This window comes from Haliotis asinina, chromosome 5 (genome assembly GCF_037392515.1).
Source record: "Haliotis asinina isolate JCU_RB_2024 chromosome 5, JCU_Hal_asi_v2, whole genome shotgun sequence".
NCBI classification, from domain to species: Eukaryota; Metazoa; Mollusca; class Gastropoda; order Lepetellida; family Haliotidae; genus Haliotis; species Haliotis asinina.
The window spans coordinates 4,373,899-4,398,053 of record NC_090284.1 but is presented as its reverse complement, the minus strand read 5'-3'; the positions used below and the strand labels follow the sequence as shown (position 1 = coordinate 4,398,053).

The window sequence follows — 24,155 nt, the reverse complement described above, 5'->3', positions numbered from 1 at the left end:
CATATAGTTGTACAAAGGTGTATAGAATGCAACTTTAATCAGTGATTGCTTAATTACTGAAACTGCCTACTGGTTGTTAGTCGCACATAAGTTGAAATATTGGCCCTTCCTTCTCCACACACACCGCAACACCCTCCTCCCTCTCCATACACCCCACAACACCCTCCTCTCTCCACACACCCCACAACACCCTCCTCTCTCCACACACCCCGCAACACCCGCCTCCCTCTCCACACACCCAATAACACCCTCCTCTCTCTCCACGCACACCGCAACACCCGCCTCCCTCTCCACACACCCAATAACGCCCTCCTCTCTCTCCCTGTGGTGCTAACATACTATAGCAACCTAGAAACATGAGCTGGTTTTAAGCTCAGCAGTATTTGAGATGTATGGCAATGTCTGTAAATAATCGCGTAGGCAACAGACAATCCAGTGGCGGACTTTATAAGCATTTCCAGTCTGTTGAATTCGCGAGTTCATGTTGCTAACAAGCCAACATCGTTGTGTGAACTAATCAGATATTTGAGGCAGAATCAACAGATCCAAGGACATGACTAAGGCACCAGTACACCAGTATTTTAAGGCATTGCTGTGAGGCACGACAGCAGTGGATATACAAATTGGATAAACATTCCCAAACAGGCTCCGACTGACGACATCAATGTTGCTGTTTTGCACTTGTGTACTACCATGTGCCTGACATCAAAACCGTCAAAAATGTTTCTGACGTAAGTGCTCTGCCGTGACGACATCTACTGTGTTTGTGAACTAGACCACACGGTAATTTATACAAAAACTAATGACACACGAATCAAGCTTGGTGATCATATCACTAGTTTCAGTTAATGGATTTGATGGAGACAGGCGTAGAACAGATAATGCAGAAAGCAAATTCCAGCTTAAATCTCACGATCTAGAAGGCAGTCGGTGTTGACGTCAACATTACTGAACCTGCTCTACAGGTTTAAAATTGTAGTTTCTGTTGGGAGGTGCTTATCTAATCCCTGTACACTTTGTGCCAAATTGTGTGTTATTTTTGAGAGCACAAATGTACTTCTTCTTGTAATTGTTTTGCCACCATGAAACCATTTTGTTCCATCTCGTTCAAGGAACACATGTAAAGGTACACTAGCATAACACATATACATACAGCGTGCCGCCCAACATTTGATGGTGGAATACAGTATAACGTTGGTTCGTGCCGCCCAACATTTGATGGTGGAATATAGTATAACGTTGGTTCGTGCTGCCAACATTTGATGGTGGAATATAGTATAACGTTGGTTCGTGCTGCCCAACATTTGATGGTGGAATATAGTATAACGTTGGTTCGTGCCGCCCAACATTTGATGGTGGAATACAGTATAACGTTGGTTCGTGCCGCCCAACATTTGATGGTGGAATACAGTATAACGTTGGTTCGTGCCGCCCAACATTTGATGGTGGAATATAGTATAACGTTGGTTCGTGCCGCCAAGATTCAAAACCTACCGCTCTAAACTTACTGAATCCCAGCGTTGAAGACACACTAATTGTTTTTATTAAACAGTGTAAAAATAGCTTAGTTCATTTATGATCCAAACCTTTATACGATTCGTCTACATGAGTTACGGCATCTCCGAGTGAAGAGAAGTACAAACAGATGCTAATCATATTGTCTATATAACTGTTTCCTCAAGGCAATAAATTGCTTCATGATGTCCACATGCCACAACCTCAGACCTGACATTGTGGTATCTGAAGGGTCTTTCCTCTCTCTGATGGCTATTATCGGAACTCTTATATTAACGCTGTTGTCATTAACATATTATATGCTTGAGTCATCATCATAATCATCATCATCATGATCGTTCCTAGCGACAGTCTGTATGAATTCGATCACCAGTTCACTAAACATAAAAAACATGACACAGAATGCGAAAACACCTTTGTATTTACTGTTTGTCATATACTGTGAGAATTAAATGAATACGTCAAATTTCCTTTGTCCTTTATTATTTTCTAACTTTTCTAGCTTTTACTAGCGCTGTGGTGGTGAAAACTGGAAAATATTAAAGGAACGCTTGAATTTTCCTTTGATCCTTTATTTTTACCCTCAATATATTTACACATCATACAAAAAAACCACCGTGTAGTGTAACTTTAGAACGTAAATTGAGTGCAGGGATTACACCAAGGAGCATTAGCCCAAAGCCAGGTAGCAGGACCAGAAGTTTGTTATGTCTTCCACTGTCTGGTGTTGTGGATCTCTCTGATGAGATCTGTCTGATGGTGTTGACTACGTTTGGAAGAAAAGACACAACTACAAGAGACACACATCGATTAAGGAATATATCTAATTTAATCTGTTTGACAGTTCTTAACGTTATTACCATCACGTGCTTCTGATCACAGACCGGTTATTCAATATAAACAGAGCTTTTAGTTTGTCACCAGGGACAAGCTCTGTTTCGTGGTTTCTATCCAACCTTTATCAGTAAGAGGTTTAACACAACCAAATAGAATGTTGACTTCGTGCTTGGCTGTCAACATGTGTGCATCCCTAAGCTCTCAATGGTAATTTCTCACAGAGTGAGTGAGTGAGTGATTCAGGTTTGACGCCGCTTTCATCTATACTTCAGTGCTATCACGAACTGGGCTTCGCACATTGCACCCATTTAGGGAATCGAACTCGTACTTTCAAAATGTGTACCGATTATTTTTGCACATTAGTTGTAATCAAGAAAGGTTAGACATTGCAATGTCTCAACCGATCACGAAGCTAAGATCTAAAAAATACACGTTTGTTGATGTGGAGGATTCAGGCATCACCTGACATGAAAATCTACAAGTCAGTGGTTTACAAAGACTATTATCTTCACGATGTAGCAGATGCATGAAGCTGGAACAGTAAATCAAAGACCCTCAAACGATCTCAAACCTTTTACTTCACTAACGCGCGTGTAAGCTGAGTTGTGTATGACTACCATTGACATGACTCTCGTCTACATCCAACCTTTTATTTAACCAGCACTGTTCAGTGAATGTAAATGAAATATGTAAATATCACATACCTTTAATGCTCCTTTAAGAATATTTTGCTTATTTTAAGAAAAGAAAATGACAAATTAAGTAGACGCAGCAACATATATAAGCCAGTGTAACGAGTATATTGACCGTGCGTGGAGCTGGATCATGACAGATGTGGATTCGAGAGTTTGATAAGCATTTCACGGTTGCCTTCATTCGATAGCAGACCGGAATAAATATTTTTTCTTCTCTCCAGTTAGTTATTTCAGTGATAAAATACATCATTGTTTATTTTTTAATTTTGCTGTTTTACGTTTCAGCTACGTGAATATTGCGTAGCACGTATACTAAAGGCGTTCCTATTTATCACCACGTCCCGTGACGCTGGTGCCAGTTTGGACCAACTGTAAGTATGTGAGCCTCTATGTGCTGGTGTAAACTTGGAAATTTGACATGCAATTCACGAATGTGATTGCTTTAGGGCGCAAATGTTTCACAAATTATAACTTTATTTTCGTCTTTGTTTCATGTTTCATTGGGAAACAAATTGGATTCGTTTACGTATATTCCTTACAGCCAGCTGGGAGACTATAAACAACGGTGTGTAGTCATGACCACCTCGTAGTTTCGCCGCCGACAGCGAGGTCGCACTCGAGCTAGAAACTCTCAGGAACGGTTATGTTGAGTGAAAGACCGGTGTTCTAAATAACTCAAACATGTAGTAATTGGTCAGACGGACTTGCAGCTTTCCCAAAATACCGATCTCGAAGCCAAGATCTCTCGACAATAGGAGCGTTGAATACACACGTCCTATGTGTTGATGTTGGGGATTCAGGCAACGCATCGCCTGACATGAAAATACCCAAGCCATTATTTTACAATGACTATTATCTTCATGATGTAGTAGGTGCATATCCCATTATTCAAACGTCAATTGTGAACATTTGAATTAAAAATTAGAGAAGTTCACATGTATGGTGATACATGTTCTGAAATACGTTTGAAAAGAAATCTTAACCCTGATCGATAGATTACAGGGATAATCAGTGATCTGTCTGGTGTGAGCCTGACGATGTGAAGAGGTGGCGATTTCCTTCACTGTGAATGAATAGGAATATGGAAAATGAATTCTACCATGACATTTTCGAATTTGTGATTGGTCCGCGAACGCTATCGACTCCACGTTTGACAACACCAGGCTTGTCGCTTCACTAGCAATGATTTCATATGCACTCAGTGGCTTTTCGTTTGTAACGCCATAAAAGATGGATTCTGCTTCTAATCTCGCGCCGATCTATTTTGTTATGGAGTAATGACGAGGCAGTTATAACGATGTTGTCTTTCATTACTCGCGTGCACGGAAGTTTTCCTCATAAAGTGTGTGAGTGAGTGAGTGAGTGAGCGAGTGGCGCCTTGTAGAACGTTCGGGAAACAATTTAAACCGTCAGCTTCATACATAAAATCCACAAAGAGAATTGAACCTGGATCTTCAATACGACTAACAAACACTTTAGCATCTAGGCTACCCAAAGCCTGATTTTAATGGTTTTCACGATAGTGATGTTGCTTGATGACGACTCTGAGGGTGATCATGATGTTTGTGATGCTGAACACACCTTACTACAACATGTTGAAAAGTGGTCAGGTAGAACGGGGTGGCTGGAGGGGTGTATTTCAACACGAGAGGATGAGGAAGGTAGAGAGATACGGTGATAATACTGCCATACACTCTCACACACTCGTCAAAGCTGGTGAAACCCATTATTACTTTGACTGAAACAAATTGGTCATGTTCAAATATAAATGAATGTTGCAAGAAACACTTACTGACAGATTTATTGATAAATATTTGCAGAAAGATAAATATTCGCAATTAAGTCGACGACTCTGCTCTGTATAAGTTAAACAGCACCGTACCAGAACCATTATTACACATTCGTCTCAAACCTGGTGCAGCTGGGGGTCATATAACCGAATTATTTCTTGTTTATAGCATACCCATAAATTATTGAGAAAGTGTTTGCTTCTTAATACAGATAGTAGAAGTTTGAAGTAGGTGTTACACGATGAAGTAAGGTGTTCAGTATGGGAGGTAACTCTTGAAGGCTTAAGAATGAACTTTACTGCATCAAGAGTCATCTCCCCTGGTGTAGCAGACAGCTTCCTTTGTTGACAAGGCAGATGTCATATCAGAAGAGAAAAGAAATCTGATTCTAGGTTAGTTTGAAAAGCGTGTGACTAAAGCAAAAGAGTTAACTACGTGGTAAACATGGCATTCCTCTGTCTCCTGCATCCACAACTTACCAATTTTGAGTCTCATTTGGGATTGAGCACAGGTCAGGGGCAGGAAGGTAGTTCAGTACTATGGACTGCCGGCGGCTTGGTCATATTTGTCAGTAGGGGAACATTTAAAAGCGTTGAGAATGTAAGAAATTACGTGATTAGTAGAGGAAGTCCTTAGGTACGTAATGAAACCCTTAGACGAGAATTACAAAGATTTAACTGGTTGAAAGAGCGCGGAATTCCCTCACCACTGAACGATGCACAAACAGGAATACGCTTAAGCTGGTGTAAGGCTCACGAAAATCAAGACAGGGATAATGTTTTCTCGTCTGATGAAAGTTCTGCCTGGCATTTAACGAACTGTTTGATAATTGCGACAAAAGATACCTTGAAACCCGTTTACTAACGTCCAAAACATAGCCCAAGGTTTTACATCTGGGGTGGGATATCATGATGTAGAGAGTCGCCAATGTGTATTTTCACTGGAAATTTGACGCGAACGAACGACATGTTGACTTCTTAAAAGATCACATCCTTCAAACGGCCCGATCACTGTATGAAGATAACTGGATTTTCCAAGATGATAACGGTCCAAAATCACTCTGCGGGCTACACAGTGGCTGTCGATGGAAACGTTTTGGACTGGCCCAGCTACAGCCATGATCTTAACCCTGTTGAGAATGTATGTGAAGACTGTATGCTCGCATACATACACATACATATGAAGAACCCGCAAGCTCGTGCATATCGCCCAGACGCTCTCGTCCACGTCGCTATATAGGTGTATTAACGTAGGCTGCGACTTTAACCCCTGTTCCCCTCACTTTCCCGGTTATTGCTGTTGTTGCATTGATAACATGGGCCTCCTGTAGTGATGTATAAAAGAGCCGGCCACCACAAACGTATCAGCATTCCCGGGCCCCTTTCACACGTTGTTCACAACGTCAGGTGTAGTAGTGCTGCTTGTTTAAAGTCGATGTTGAAAGAGGTATTATACCAGACCATGTTTATGTCCATGCTTATCTTGGAAGACCTTGGATTTCATCAATACCCTTTCTCAAGCTTACGAGCCCATTACACTGAACGCACCTCTTCTCGGCCAGAAAAGGATCGCTTTCTCCGTATACACAAACGCTGGGCGTTGTTTAGTAAACACTGACACGAGCTACACCTGGCAGGCCACGACAGGTACCACGTGTTTATTGCGATTAATAATACGACTATTTATTTTCAGTTTATCCCTTCATAAGAAGCGAGTTAATGTCCTGATATATACACAAAAGTCGGCAGAACACTCTAATCGGACTGTTGACGTGCAGGTCTAACAGACTGATGAGGTATCACTTCTACCGCAATTGAAGTAGATCAGCTGATTTGATGTAATAGTTTGAGAAGGTTAAGCTGCCTGCTTCATCTGAGGTGCTTTGTTTCACCGCTGCAGCCACCAATGTGAGCTTCCCGCCTGGGATCACGTCTTAAGCTCTGCATCTGAACTTAATGCTCCTTAGTATATTGTAGAAACTGTGCCTTGTAACATCCAGTGTGTATGCTCTTTATTATATAATATCGACAGCTTTTCGGTGTTAAAATATAATTCTTTCAAGCCTTCAGCTGTGTACCATATTGTGTCTTGTCAACAACCGTAGCGCGTGTTTTTCAGAAATAACTCAATGTATTGTGCCTTGGTGTCAACTGAGCATCCGGCGAACGTGCATGAGATGGTGGTCCTTGGCAGAGTACAAGTGATATTCAGGACCTCAAAATAAATCAGTCATTATCGTGAAATCAGTCGCGTTAAGTGATTATGCACCATCACATCTTCGTCGTTTGGTGTTCAATTAACATAGCGACATCTTTGGGCTTTTGCTTCACAGTAGAAAAACGAGGACAGAACAAAAACACAATACATTGACGGTGGACACACACACACACACACGCACACACACACACACACACACACACACACACACACACACACACACACATACGATGTGACGATACCCTAGATTACCGATGTCAATGCACAAGAGGATCCAGAGGAGGGCGCAAGGGTGCGCACCCCATTTTGTCCTGAAATTTAAATGACCATTGAAACCCGTTTGAAAATGAAGTGTGCACACACCCCAATAGTGTGCACCCCTCTTTCTCAAAAAGCTATATCCGCTCCTACCCCTTGACAATTGAAGGGTAAAGAGCAAAAGAGCAGTTGTAAATACTAACAATTATATCGTACTTTACACACAGCACTTATCGTTAGTTTGGATCCACGTTTCGGCCGTTGTCAGACAGTCAGCACGTACTCACAATACACTCAGTGTCACGTGAGAGGCAATAGACATCAACATATCCAAGGTAGATGACTGGGTTTTGATCTCTAAGGACAGTTGAATGGGTATTTCCGATGATAAGTAGGCAGTTAACCAGGAACCTTCCACCTCGTACCAACAGATTCTCTGATTACCAACAAATCGTGATTAATTTACAGTTACATCATATGGATATACGGTAAACTGTATGCTTTGGAATTAATCCTCGATGTATTTGATTAACTGTTTCAACCTCATTCTACTCAAAGACATGATTACCATATCCCTGATTGGTAAAATATTTGTATATTTGTCAAAGCATTTGGGATAGTTTAAACATGTTCCCTTTGCGCTTTAGTTTCCAGTATATGTGTCCTGTTCTGTATACCTTTTACAGCTTCCAGTATATGTGCCCTGTTCTGTATACCTTTTACAGTTTCCCGTAGATGTGCCCTGTTCTGTATACCTTTCACAGTTTCCAGTATATGTGTCCCGTTCTGTATACTTTTTACAGTTTCCAGTATATGTACCCTGTTCTGTATACCTTTTACAGTTTCCAGTATATGTGTCCTGTTCCGTATACCTTTCACAGTTTCCAGTATATGTGACCTGTTCTGCATACCTTTTACAGTTTCCAGTATATGTACCCTGTTCCGTATACCTTTTACAGTTTCCAGTATATGTGTACTGTTCCGTATACCTTTTACAGTTTCCAGTATATGTGTCCTGTTCTGTATACCTTTTACAGTTTCCAGTATATGTGTCCTGTTCCGTATACCTTTTACAGTTTCCAGTATATGTGTCCTGTTCTGTATACCTTTTACAGTATCCAGTAGATGTGTCCTGTTCCGTATACCTTTTACAGTTTCCAGTATATGTGTCCTGTTCTGTATACTTTTTAAAGTTTCCAGTATATGTACCCTGTTCTGTATACCTTTTACAGTTTCCAGTATATGTGTCCTGTTCTGCATACCTTTTTACAGTTTCCAGCATATGTGCCCTGTTCTGTATACCTTTTACAGTTTCCAGTATCCGTAGCTGTAATGGGTTTCGTTAGCGTATTGTTACACAGTTCGTAACATCATACTCACACTGACTCACTAACTGGTCCTGTGCTATACAGCGACTGTCATACTTGTACCTCTTAAATATTTTCATAAAGAGTTTCCTGAAACTGACGATATCAAATTTTGAGAAACCTGTAACGCGTTTATGGTGAGTTGTTTTTTCCAACCTTTAATCAGAGAGGATTCCGGAACGTTTCTGGACTTGGCTTTCATATTCTCTTCTGTAGGTGTTTGATCTCCAGTGAGAGAGTGCGGGCTTGGTTCACACATTAAACAGTATTGGAGGTTTATCGCGGAGGAGCAGGCCCATAGCGGGTTACATGATGGAGAGTGCCCATGAGCGGGACTATCAAAAACACTGCTTGCGGGAACGTGTGCTTGATTCATTCACGTTTTAGTGGCTGTGATTCACAATACAGCTTTTGTATGTAGAATTATCCCCCTTTGACAAATTAAATGACCACGTAGTTTCCACCATCAATATAGACTGCTGGTAATGTCCTCAATCTGCAACACAGCACATATATCCCAGTGTACTTTGTGTGTATTCCTGTTGAGGGAGACCACGAGACATGCGTCTGTGTTGAAATACTTATCTTACTCCCGTTAGGCCACAACAATAGTTATATCTCCATTCCTGGTAGACCAAAACGTTGTTGGTAGGCCTCAATACCTGGGATGAATTATGACAACTATTTTAATTGGTTTATTACTTTTTAGTTTAAAAACCAAACCATCATTATATCTTCTATTTTAAGCATTGTTGACAAGTGAAGCCAAAAAATGAAGGATAATATAGGGTTGTATAAGCGCGATAGGACTAGTCTTTTAGCTTTAAAAAGCACTACAGTCATGATTTCCTTTAATTGTACATATCAATGATTATGATATCCCTAAATCAGTTAATAGATGAACTTTCTCTAAATATGGACTGGCTTTCCCAGTTATCGTTGCCTAACATTCCCACAGCATCTCATTATTGCTTCGAAATGCATTTTAGTTTGGGTACTTATTTACTGAACCACAGATATCTCATCCTTGGAAGAGCACAAGCTATATATCCACACTGAAACACTGATATTCATTCTTGGAAGACCATAAGCTATATATCCACACTGAAACACAGCTATTTCATTCTTGGAAGAGCACAGGCTATATATCCACACTGAAACACTGATATTCATTCTTGGAAGACCATAAGCTATATATCCACACTGAAACACTGATATTCATTCTTGGAAGACCATAAGCTATATATCCACACTGAAACACTGATATTCATTCTTGGAAGACCATAAGCTATATATCCACACTGAAACACTGATATTCATTCTTGGAAGAGCACAAGCTATATATCCACACTGAAACACTGATATTCATTCTTGGAAGACCATAAGCTATATATCCACACTGAAACACTGATATTCATTCTTGGAAGACCATAAGCTATATATCCACACTGAAACACTGATATTTCATTTTTGGCTACGTATTTCGACTAAAGCATTGATATGTTATTTCTTATGTGTAAGGGGACATAAATCCTTTTGGTCAGTATGATCGTATTCACTATGTAGGCAATGTTATACAGAAAGCTATATATTACTGAAGAAACGACAGTCTCTTGTTTAATGAGTAAATCTATTTTGGTAGACTACAAGCTGTTTATTCCTGAAACACTCATATCTCAGATCTTCTTATCTATATAGTATACATCCACATTAAAGACTAGTATTTCTGACAGACTAAATGATATTATGTTCCAGCTAACATACTTCTCGCCTATTCCTGGTCGACTGGAAGATGCATGGCTTTACTAAACAGTGATTTCTTTATTCTAGGTAATCTACAGGCTATATCTCAGTATTGAAACGCATATATCTCTATTCCTTCCAGACAACAAGCTATGTCTGTATATTGAACGAACGCTTATCTCCCTATTCCTGACAGACTAGAAACTATGTCACGCCACTTGTACACCACTCCCCAGAGATTACACTCTATATCTATCAAAGCGAAGACTGGTACCCTATTCCCGATAAACTAATAGCTATATCCCTAGTGCTTCATAGACCACTAGTTATATCTCGATATGAACCAAACTTTACCACTTATGACTGGCTTCCTCTTGTATCAAAACAGCACAGTTCCTCTGAACACACTAGCTGATTCTCTCGTTAGTCAGGCGAACACGGTGTACGTGCAAGTTAATTATGTTTGCAAGGGACACAGTCAGGAGGATGTTATTTTGTCGAACACCTTTAATCAAAACACTTTTGCAGTCTGCGTTTGCTTTGAACAACTATGTGAAACTCTAGTGAAGAAATGTATGAGTCGTATCCTTCTGAAGAATGATGTACATTTGATGAACAATCCTTGAGAGCCAATGGGATCAAGCTCTGTGATGTATTACACTGCTGATTGTGTCAGTGATCGTTGAAAGAGTAGACTGATGTTCATGCTATAAACCACCGGTTTATATAACCCAACCCCGTCAGTGTAATGCCATATATATTTAATATACATGCCATCCAGCATATAACAGATATTTCTTATGTGAGAATGTTTTGGTCTGGTGTTATTGCAGGAAAATGTTTGCCAAGATACACGCATGTTGGTCTGATATATGTGCGGGGAATACTTTAACGAAGGTGATATACATTTACTTGGAATAATCTAATCAGACGGGGCAGCGGGCTATACATTTACCACTTAATGCAGGCAAGCCGGCAGGGTATATATTTACCAGATTTCATCTTTCATCTATATAGCAAGCTAGTGTAATACACAACATTGTGTCCTTTTTGAAACACAACTGGGTAGATTAGGTGGTAGCGAGTTCTAAGGGCCAGTGAACAGAGAGTTGATATTGCGGTTATGCACTGGATGTACTTTTAAGTATTGCTCATTAACAATTTAATCACGCATGTTAAATTGTATAAACATATCAACAGATGATTAGAGGGGTCAAGCTACCAGAACCAATTGGTTCAGGTCACATGTGCTGCTCACATCAGCTCTAACTTCACACATGCTGCTGTCACAGAAAAAAATGCAGAGCAAGATACTGGGAGGGTAGTCAAAAGCATATTGCAGAGGGTCAGTTAAAAGTGTCATCGAATAAAGTTTCCGATGACTAATTTCATAATTTACTTGGAAATACATCGCAAGGGGAATACCACATACATGAGATGAAATAGATTTTCTTCATATATATCTATTAAGCATAGCAAAACTCTTTCCTTACGAAAAACAAAACGTATATATACAGTTTATTTGAAATTAAACTCCTGACAAACGTAGTATCACCTAGTTGGAGAAAGATTCACAATGTAGCAACGTGAAAAAGTAATAGCATAGATTGCAAGAGTTATGTTATACATTGAAACAAGTATACATTGAATATGTGTGGTCCTCTTTTTGGGGCAACCTTTCGGTTTATTGGATCACAGCTTGACGTAAAAAAATTGGAGTGGTGCAATTCATACAGATTTACAAATTTGCTAAAAGATCCATGAGCACGGATGGGATACATGCAACAAGAAAAGATAATCATGGCGATTCTAGATTCGAACCCTCAATGAGAGGTTTCTGAAGCGCGAAGCGTAAGCAACTGGGAAGCGACTTGCCCCGTGATGTCCATTTGTTTCAGGTTTCAAGATCTTAATTACAGATGGAATCGGCGGTTTATATATAAATAAAGTTGACCACAGCAGTCAATATACAGACAAATACGCTAAGCATCGCCTGTTTTACCATAGAGATATGAATCCTGATAAGAAACGATAGTGATAGTCATAATTATTAGATATGATCTGTATTCATTACAGACACGCGCGTGGTAAGTAACAGCGACAGTTGTTACGAGACACCCGTGTCAGGTGAGATCTTTATGACGATTAATGAGGTTCTGAAGCTGTTGTAGAATTCATATTGACAATTAAACAATACCGACCCTCTACTGACAGTCACATGACAGTCACGTGAAGCATTAGTTAGTGGCGCCAGATTAGGACTGTAATTAATCGATACCACTCTAGTCAAGACGCCAGCTTCAGGACAGTACAGGTTCGAGAGCCTTGATCTGGGAATAAATAGATAGTTGAGTAGTCTGATTGGATATAAATATGTGATAGAGGTAATGATTGCAGTGTTGTGGCGTGCTGGCGAAGCCGGACAGCGCTACTACCAGGGCAGGTGTGGGACTTGGGCTCCCGGGGACTCCGCGCTCCGACAGCCTGTGCGTGTGAGAGTTGTGAGGGAGGCCAGAACGCGGCTGTTAACTCGGGAAATCTCAAGCCCTCATGCAGACGAGGAAGTCACACCCGTGTGCTGGATGTAGTGTCGTACCCGAGGGACGGACTCTTGCGTTTCCACATCTTCTGGCCACCACGTGTCTGCCGCCGGTCTTCTACAGGACCTGTCCTCTGCGATGGACGTCATCTCTCCAGTTAGCTCACGTTGGGTGCGTACATATCTTGTATGTCATTACATGTGTTTCCACAGCACCAGCGGCAACTGAGAGGCACAACCAGTGATTTCGCTCACAATGTTAACACACTGTGCATTGTCCACCCACCGTATGCTGTAGAGCCCAGGTAATACTAGTGTAAGGAGTATTGATTTCCAAGCTTTGGGAAAGAGACAGTGGAAAGGGCACAGAGGTTTCCTCGCTCGCTGACACACCGTTCTGCTATGGCATGCACATTCAGCGATAGCTATTACACTTTATACTACAAACATAATGTATAGGCTTTGTGCTATATGATACTAAGCATTGTATCTTCAAACTATCTGTTCCACGCCCCCAACCTTACAGAGATCTCTTCGGAATTCTTCCCTTGTGTACAAACTATCCTAATGTGTTTATGCCGCACCTTAGAATACTCAACGGGAGTCACAATGACAGTCAAGTCCCTCACACATTGTCCATTACAAGAGTTAGATCCTTAAACATGTTTCCGAAATATTCCAGGGAAATATTTTTCCATACTAGTTGAACCCCTGATGACATTTGATAGGGTTTTGCTGCAAGTGCTGTAGGAAGTGCCAGGTTATAAATAGGATTAGAGACGCTGTCAGTGCCGCGCCGGTGGGAGGGAAGAACGTGGCGGTAAGTGTCTCGTTCTGCCGTCACTGGCGAAGTGATCACTGCTGATATTGTTGATGTTGTACCTGAGTATGTACCATTCGTTGCAAATCTGAACGTCATATTTTGGATGAGGGTTGTTTTGATCGCTGGGTAAACAGTTCCTACCTTACACGTAATGTTACGCCCTGTTTCACTATCGTAGTCACCGTACGTCGCAATATTTTGTCGTAATACTTAACATGCTTGTCTTCTACTTATTTTAACAAACTGATACATTGTGCATAAATCATGTGTTTTTTTCACTAAAACATTAGAATATTGTGTATGACGTACTGATACGTATTGCGAAGAATCGTACTCGTCTGGTATAGAAGGTTGATGTGCATACGTCGACTTCATTGCTCATAGTTTCTCTGTGTCTGTATATCCGTTATGTGTATAACTCGTGCGTATTGCTTATACTGTTACCTGTACAAGCCATGCATACGTGTGAGTATTGTTCCTAAGTGTACACGATATCGCTGATACATTGGTCTCCTAATTCTGACTCCACTAAACTGTCTCTACTCTTCTCCTGAAACATCGCCTTCATTTTCAAATTGAAATGTTAGCCCACTGTCTGTGAGTGAGGTAAAAAACATGCCACATGCAGTCAATTTCAGGCGTGAACCTAAATGAATTCATTTAGTTGTGCATCAATAATTTGACTGACATTTTATCTGGCAATCCCTGGCTCACTGCGGTGATTGGATATATATCATTACGTAGCTGAATGCCAGATCTAGGTATGGCTGCTATACAAAAACCTTTCATCGTGTTCTTAAACCATTGTATTAGACACCGCCACGACAGCTGGTCGGAAACTATGACAAAAACAGCTTGACATGTTTTAAGTCACCTTTGTCAGAATATCATTACCAACCACCATACTTCGCCAAACCTTTCTGCTGAGAGCATCACGGTAGGTCGGTCAGACGATAGTTGAAGTGTATGGAACAGAGGAAAAACACTTTACGTATGCATGTGGTGATACGCACTACAATGTGAAAAAGTCTGTTACGGTATAAAAAACGTGTTTGACATGTTAAGCTTTAAGCGTGTATGGGATTGTGTTCAAATCCTTAAGGGAACAAAGGTTGTGAGCGTTTTATCGTAACACGTTCAGGCTCTTAACACATGAAAGAGGGTAGGATTTCCTTAAATTCACCAAAGATCCCTTAGCGTTACATCTGTGGAGGTCAAAACATTTTTAGTTCTTAAGCACATTTAGATCATTTAGATTATGACCACACGTAACCGTGAAGGGATTTAAGAGATCTCCTGTCATTTAAATCGGTATATCAAACCTATGATTAGCCCCAGGTAATATATATTCAGGCTTATCTTTAATTCAATTATCATCTGCTATTTTCTCAACGTTCATCGTACGTGGAACATGTTCATGGCGCCCATATATATATATGGCCTGAATGTGTGTGTGTGTGTGTTTGGGGGGGGGGGGGGGGGGGGGTCCGTCTGAAGCTACCTTCTCAACTGAACGATATTTTAATCTTCTCCTCTAAAAATATGACTTTCTACAGGGCTGTTTTGCTCACAACGTATTGTAGGAAGGTACTTATTTAAAGTGACATATGTTGACTTGGAAGCTTTTGACACTGCCCTTGATGTTGAAGCCTTGCAATATTTTCGTTTTGCTTCTAAAAATATACAAACGAAGAGCAGTTACACCAGCTGAAAGTCCTGACAGATCTACTCAACAGGCTCCAAGAATCTAAAAATTTGGATTTGGTTCTCAACTCGTTTATGTTATGAACACTTAAATATTTTTCCAAAGGTATTTAGGTGTTTAGGCCCCTGGTCGCAGTAACGTTACCATCCCGTGCCAAGAGCTACCACAGGGTTCGTGTTTACAGTCTTATACAACGCAAACAAAATCAGGTATCGCTTTGTGTCAACGGTTCTAAGATACATGTAGCTCAGATTGAAGTTTGCTATCCATGTAACAAAAGTGAGAAGTGCTTAAAGCATTTTCTCGTCACGATGATCCCCAATGTATAAGCTGCATTAGATCCATGCTTCCCCTTGCGGTGCCGTGATGTTGTTCCAACATCAAAACCGTCATTGTAAAACAATACTCTTTCAATCACTTTCCACACAAGCCATATGAGATTTGCACGGACGAGGTCGTCACGTTCAGTTCCATTACTGTAAAACCCCATGAAGATCCGGGTTAGAATTGGAGCCCATGTTTGTCATAGCAGGCAACCAACATGATTGCGTGCCCAGGTTTTCTGACTTGTTGAAAGCAAGTCATAGCATTCCAGTTGCATAGATCAAACTAACTTGAAAAAGCCGATAATGTCGTTTATGTATTGTATAAACTATATAATACAAAGTGAGAATAATTCTTCCGAAGTGTAGTTAGAATTGAGAGAACAAACAATCTGTTACTGTGTAAGGAAAGTATAAAAGTATACAAAGACTACTTTGTATCGCGCTGAAGACCTTGACATCATCTGGAAAGGCTTCAGAAAACGTGCCCTAAGTATCTAAACGTACACACAGTAATGTTGAATGTCCAAAAAGCGTTTCGTACCTGTAGATGGTTTAGATATACATTATGTACATATCTATACTTCTCCAGAAAATAATGCGCTGCAGATCTGTTGAAGTCATCTCAACTACACTGCTTTGTAGAATCACGAGACTCAAGGAAAACAATAACATTTCCAATAATAATGCTGGTATCTCAAGTAGAAGAAAATCTGTTGTTGAATCAATGATAATTGCTTTTGTTTTTTATTCTATCCGACCGTCTCACCGTTACCGAACGAGACATGTCTGTGGACATGATCATATGCAAATTGGTGCTCGCAAGGGTTTCCTAAGAAGTGCTCGCCTCTCGACGATGGCTCCCGGAACTTATGGAGTGCCTCACGCGACGAAAACGTGGTGTCTGCGCGGGCGATATTAGACACAGTCGGTATTCCCATACATTTAATTGACGGACATTTTTTGGTAAAAGGCAGAATAAAACAATAAACGACAAGCGCAAGGTGATGAATAAGGCATACGTACCATTCAATAACACGTCATGAATTGTATTTTAGAATACATCCATTTGGATTGCAAAGATGCGCCACAGTATGCGTCCATGTTGCTTTCACACTGAAAAATTACGACCTAATGTCGGTAATTTTAAACGAACAGATTTTGGGCTGTGTATAATTTTGTGCCTGTAATAGAATTGGAGACGTGTTTCAAACATCGATGTAGCTTTTGGTGTAACATTCCCTTTTTTGCTTGATCTTGATGGATTGTAATCTTTGAGAAGCTCACAAGGGCCTTTTGGCACTACGCCATTCGTAGACTGGTGTCAGAGACACGATGCTGTACTCAAGTCCTTCTGCCAAAGGCAATCAGTGAGAGGACATCCGTGTGACTGGAGCACCGAGACGTTCCTGAGACAACACCAGCAGCTGTGACCTCTGTATTCTCACCAGCTACATGGTGTCATGATTGGACGGTGATTCCTGAAAGTACTTGGTTCATCAATTTTAACCTTTATTTCGTTCCTTCAGTATTTTTTCTTTGTGAGATGGATACTAATACGAGTTCTCCGAACGCCACAGTGTTGATTAACCCTTCATACGTTCAGTGTTAGACCTGGACAGAAAAGTAGAAAACGCCATGATATCTCAGGACAGCAAACGTTTCCTGTTCTTGATTTGTGTGATATACGTAGATCGTGCACATTTTTGTGACCTCTTATATTCTCTTCATATTTTGCTGATGTGTACGGAACAAAAGTGAAGGAAATATGGTCCTGTGTTTAGTGTTGCGTTCGCTTCTCAAGACATTCATAATGTATACTCGTTTACTGGTCACATGACTCCCAAAACATAAGTGAAATATTGTGCTTATGATCATTATTTTGTTGTCCTGGAATGTCACCTGACATTTGTGATAAATGTATCATGACAACAGATTACGACCATATCTCTGATCTCTGAGATAGAAGATGACCATGCCATTCTACAGAAAATGTTCATAGGTATTATAAAAGCAAATAATGTTAAGCGTGGGTATTTTGAACAGAACTTGACCATGTTTTGATTTCCCAAGAAAATTCATGATCTCCCACTTGATGTTTGAAAATGTTTTAGAAAGTCCAAATAGGATCTGACTGTGATAGGGAACCTACAGGATGTGGGACGTCAGTGTGGTCAGGTCCGTTGATCTCTTGATAGAGCAAGCCTAGTTAAACACGCACGTGCGTGTTTGCATTTTGTCCATGTATTAGAAGGGACAGGGTAATCCACCTGACCTCGGGTCAGTAGATACTATCTCGACACAACTATTTCACCTTTCGTTTCCTCTGGTGCAAATGTGGCGTAAATCCAAAGCAGCGGTGAGCGTTATACGAAAGGATCACTGAAGATCAGTGATGACACTAAGTGCTCGTGTAAAGGTACGCATGCCTTGTGAACAAATGAATAGTCGGGAGTATTTCACTTCGAATGGTTTATATATTTAATGTTACATTATTAAAATACTGATGTGTGTGAAAATACATGTAATAAATGTAGCGTGGGTTAGCAGGAACAATATCTCTAGCCCTTTTACAAAGAAAACAACAAAACAACATAACACAATAAATTTGCAGTCATGTTCTTGTAATGGCCTTTACAATGTAACACATTTCCAAATGGCTGTTGGCATGTTCTCCCACTACGTCGCTACATGCATGACAACGTCCCCACATGACAAACAGGCTCGTCAATGATGATGTCGCTACTCCTGCTCCGGGCCTCACACCGCATTGCTGTCGCATCATGTTCGATGGCGTAAAAGGAATGCTTGAGGTATTCTCTGTCACTTTACCACCGCGAATTAAGCAAAGAACTGCTTACGGGATGGAGCTTGTTACGAAGTCTTCTTCTGTTATGCCTACATGCAGCTCATATCGTGTAAGATTAACATCACCCACTCGCTGTTTTCCAAGGGTTTCACGATGGCCTGCCATCTTTGGCCCATGTCACGGTTGTGTCCTCCCTCTATGTTGCACCGTGGCTATTTACGTATCTCGCGTAACCCAAAAGTCAACATCAACATTATTTAATATTTTCCATCTAAACTGCCGGTCCACCTATCCCTATCCACCATAATACTCCACGTACGTAACCTAACGGTCATGTAATGCAATAGTCATTCGTCGTCTGTAGCTTGCATTGTTTTAGGCCCCTGACAGATTAGCCTGTAACACTGACATAACACACTATTGCCTCACACCTAAACTGTGGTTGATATTCCACAAAAGAACACCTTCACCATATTTCCGTCTTGGTTGTTTTCTTTGACGTATACCTTTTTAGTATACATGGTTAAACGTTCAACATCTAACTCTTTTTGCATTGCATTCTTGTTCAAAAGAACACTTGATTTACTTGCTGCCCTACGAGTTATGGAATTAGGCTAAAAGCACACCTGGTGATGTCTTCCTGTTCCAAGTGATGACGTTTCTCGTGTTTCCACATGTGTGTGAGGGTGAAGTATACCACTGTTTGGTATTGTTCCACACAGACACCGATAACTAACTACAGGAGAGACAAGGACATACCGCATGCTAATAGTTGAAGCTGTCAGAGGAATTGGTGGTGTTGAAACGAAACTGACAAGAGTGTCACAGAATATGTATTCACATATTATTGCAGAGCAGTAAATGTGTTCAACGTCGGCATAGTTGCTGCATGAACTGGCACCTTGGTGTTATTACAGGAACACTTCTGCCCAGAAACGACATTGTTTTGCTGTTGCCATAACAACCCGACAAAAGATGATAATTTGATTACTATGGCAATTTAGGTTGAACAACTATAACGCTACAATAAGGATGTATTGCTGAGCCTCAAACCGTCGACGCTGATGTCCTTGGGCACATTCATAACACAAAGTACAAATACGAGACGAGTACTGTTAATTGCAAGTAACCCTGATGAAGGTTTTGTAGCTCTCACTACAGGTTTATTAATCAGTAATATTTGCCTCCCAGGGGAACACAATTTACGTAACTGTATCCGTTCGTAAGCTATACAGAAGACTTAGTACACACGATTATAACAGGATAATGTAATAGAGTTGCATTCGGGAATTGGGATTGTTCGATATATGATTTTGTTCGCTATACAATTCATAAATTATTCTGCTTTGTATGTGACAAACGAGTATGTGAAGGATGGTGTTAAGATTCTGTTTCAGGTAAAGTGTCATGAGTTTCCGCTTGAAACTGAAAATATGATTATGTATATTTCAAATACCCAGTTTTTACAACCCTTAAGTACAGAGAGGAAGAATGAACAACCACCCCTCTCTTTATTTCCTGGGTGACCAACTGTTGAGCGACCAGTGTAAATACATATACTAAGCTGACAACCGGTGCAAATGTATAACTGTTTGTTTTTTAGGACAACTGAGGACATTCCTCTACTAGTGGACCATTGGCGAGATGTTTGTTTACGGGTTCCTGACAACGTTGCTGTTCTTTCTTAGCTTGTGTGGTAAGCATTCCGAAAGACGAAACCATACACCATTATGTACAGCACACAATATTATACACAGTGACATGATCACCCCTATTCCACGAACACGAACGTTTTCCACACTGCACCAGCACCTTTTGGATTTCGGTGATATTCATGAACACTTATCTTCGACACTACGGCACGAAGTACCACCTGGTGTTCGATAGTATTCGCCATCACAGAGCATGAAAGCACCCGTATGCATAATTAGTGTTTGTCATGTAAAGATATAAATCCGCCACGTAGAGCAACGTGCAGTCTAACGATACAAATACCGATGCAAAAGAGTACTCAGTGTTGACTAACTTCAGAACCAAATCCGGTTTGGTAACAGATCAGAAACGCAGATCAGAAAACAAACATAAATGAATTACAGAAAATGACGCCAGGTGTTCGAGAAAATAAGCTGCACATGTCCTGTCCTATCTGCAGAATACGCCATTCTCTAACAGTGCCTACAAACGGACATAATTGAGCCTTACGCCACACAGCAGTATTGTTGCCTTGTGGGGACAACCTATGAAAAACAGACAATCCTGTATTTGATGAAACAGATAAAACAGTTAGATAAGTACGAATTACGAGATGTAGGTGTACTAATAATGCTAACAGAATACGAATGTCATATCCTTCTACTTTGTTTAACATATAAAACCATAAGTAAACAATATATTAAAGGATTCTATTTTGTCCATGCATCAACAGATAACGTTTCTTCTCTTTTGAATTGTCCAAAGGAATTTGTCATTCAAAATGTTGCTGTTTTCATTTATCAAGCCATGCTGACAGGAAGAATTTATATACGAAATGTACTATAGGTTTGCGACTTCCTCTGCACTGAAATATTGCCGATGTGACGTTAAACATTAACTCACTCACTCATACATGGCGACAGATCCGTCTTTTTACAAAAAGCATTTTATGTTTGGCCACGTAATCAGTACCTGCTGTAACGTACCATTTCATGTATTGATATATTTCAGATTCAAAACGTCCAATACCGACTCTGTCCTATGAAGATCAGCTTGTGAAAGAAATCCTACACAAATACCGCGTGCGAGGCAAATATGGCCGCCCAGTCCGACGTTTCAATGACACTCTGAAGGTCGCTTTTGGAATACAGTTGATACAGATCATGGATTTGAATGAGAAGGATCAGATTCTGACGTTGAACGTATGGGATCAGTATGTAAGTATATGCCAACGGACACTGCACCGCATTCATGGATGCACGAGGCACAATCACGCTGTTTTCCGTTGGCAGTATCGCCATATATCTTCACTAAACTAGCACAGCAGCGGCATCACCTAAGCATCTGAAATAACCGTTCAAGTACATATCTCAAGAAATCACATCCTGGAAGTATTTAATAAGCACGTGTTGAGAGTCCTAATGAGTCTCTACAACTTTTTATGTAAACAACATTTAAGCACATGTCAGCTGTACGCATGAGCATCTGATACAGTTGTGACGATTATGTAGAAACCATGTGTGCTGGGTTGAGCTCCAAATATGTCATGTCATATTTCATTCGTGCTTACTCCCGGATGTACTTACTTCCGGACGTGAAATAGTGTCAGATGATGGTGCTAATATGTGCATTACTTCAGAATCAAATCTCATGGACGCTATCCCAGATAATGTCCAATTTGACATGCTTCCAAATAATGGTTTGGTTTAATTGTATGTAATATAAGGAATGCCTATTCAAGGGTTTGTATTCAATTCAATTCAGTTATTGACTGTATGATAGGCCATAGGCCCTTATACAAAAAGGGATTGCAGGAAAGTAAGGAATACAATATTTGAGCATTGATTTGAGATAGAGACCTTTGTGGCAGATACTTGTTAGTTAGATTTTCACACACAGGACAAATATACATAAAATGGAATTCATCTTCAATAATGTAACAGAATGGACATAATCTTTTGGTTTCTCCACAGACACATATCTATCACGGTTAATTAATGAATCATTAAGGCCTAATCTAAAACGCATAAAAGCATTGCGGACATTTCTTTAGCGAAGGAGAACAAGATATCTCTCTGGCTCAAGCAACGAGTTAACTTGGCGATATGAAGCATATCTAGAACTTCCATTAATTGCTGAATGTCATTCAGATCCATCTGTAACAAAGATGGAGGGTCAGTAAGGGGTTCCGGTCTCTGGACGTGTCATCGGATCCCCAGTGCTTGAAACGGTTACTCATGATTTCACTCAGCCCGACCAAGAGTAGAGTGTTTTCTACAGTGTCAAACGGCATCTCATTTTATAGTATGTTGTAGTTTGACCGCATCAACATCAATAGTTGTGATATTACTGACGGGACATAATATTCAGATTTTCAGTCACCACAAATTTGACCTTAATACTGGCACAGCATGTTAACTCCGGAACTCTTACAGCCAGACATGAAATAAATATATTTCTTCCCCCTTTTTCAGACTGCTCTCCATCTTACACATTTATGAGCCCAGTGTGAACGATTAAATGACTTTTACTTCCTGGTTTCGGTTTACTACTGGGTCAGTTGTCCCTACCTCCTATATTACCAGACTTATCTTACTTTCAGATCAGCCTTTTTGTTACTGCTGTATAAGCCTCACGAGAAATAAGTAGTGTATATAAAACGGTTTATATGTACAGAAGAACGCACGGTCAAAGCATAATTGTGCCAGCATATTAAAATGCTACGTGTATTACTGCATGATATATTATAAGTGAAATAAGAGGTGTTAGAGCGTTAAAAGTCTAATGCTGATTGTTGTTAAAAAGCCTAACCTGTGTGCACGTGTTGCAGGTGCATAAAATGTAAATGTATATGTATTTGTGTACGTGTGAAGGTGGGTAAGTTCATGTTGGTTACATACCTTAGCCCTCCGATAAACCATGCCGCACAGGAACACACAACTGAGACCTAGCATACTGACTCAAAGCCGACCAGACCCTCTGCACCCTCGAAATTTAGAGCTTCAAGTTTAAACAGATACCAACATCTGCATATGCACGTAATGAAATCCCCTCACCTGGTCAGAATTACTAATTAGGTGTTCATTCGGTGTGTGAAAATTCCAAAAACTATTATTTTAAATATATATCAACATGTATGCTTACAATCATGATCGCCTTTCCTTCACAGGTTGTATTCTGGTTTGCATGTTGAAATACTCCAGAGGTGAAAGAACAGGTTCAAACTGGAAGATAATTTGTGTTCCGCAATTTAAATGTTAGAATTGAGTAGGTCGATAACAGGTGTAATTGAGTAGGGTGATAACGTCTGTAATTGAGAGGGCTGATAACACGAGTAATTTAATAGGATCGCGGAAGAAATAATTGAGGAGGATGACAATATGGGTAACAGAGTGGATCGTCATTTCTTACCATTTCAGACTCTTTACAAAATGTGCAATATGTACGTACTTTATTTAATTATCAACAGCTAATGAGGAATACAATTAAACCATGTGGAAATACCATCAATATCGCCAGAAAATATCATTTGTATAACCTGGTTATGTGTCATTCATTTGACTTAATTAAGTCGTCAAAGAGATGAAGGTCTAATTGTGGTACTCTACTCAGTCGAGTGATTGCGAAAATGTTTAAATGGCAGTTTCTTTGAATAGCACATTTAGCTAATGCAAAAAATACACATACATACACACACACACACACACACACACACACACACACACACATACATACATACATACTGACAGACAAAATTTATATCGCGCTTTTTATCAATGCAAAGTGCTATCTGAGTCCACTTTATCCATGTGCAGAGGTGAATAGGTGCGTCTTGAGGCCAC

At 40.2% G+C, this 24,155-nt stretch overlaps 1 protein-coding gene across 1 annotated transcript in view; it reads left to right on the top strand.

Moving 5' to 3' along the window:
• Positions 1 to 12,706: 12,706 nt before the first annotated feature.
• LOC137284711 (neuronal acetylcholine receptor subunit alpha-10-like) overlaps positions 12,707 to 24,155 on the top strand; it is a 28,058-nt gene continuing 16,609 nt past the window's right edge. The window contains exons 1-3 of the mRNA XM_067816627.1: positions 12,707 to 13,133; positions 20,225 to 20,317; positions 21,325 to 21,530. Coding sequence (XP_067672728.1) covers positions 20,266 to 20,317; positions 21,325 to 21,530 — 258 coding nt within the window. The 5' untranslated portion in view covers positions 12,707 to 13,133; positions 20,225 to 20,265. The remainder of the gene's footprint in view (positions 13,134 to 20,224; positions 20,318 to 21,324; positions 21,531 to 24,155) is intronic.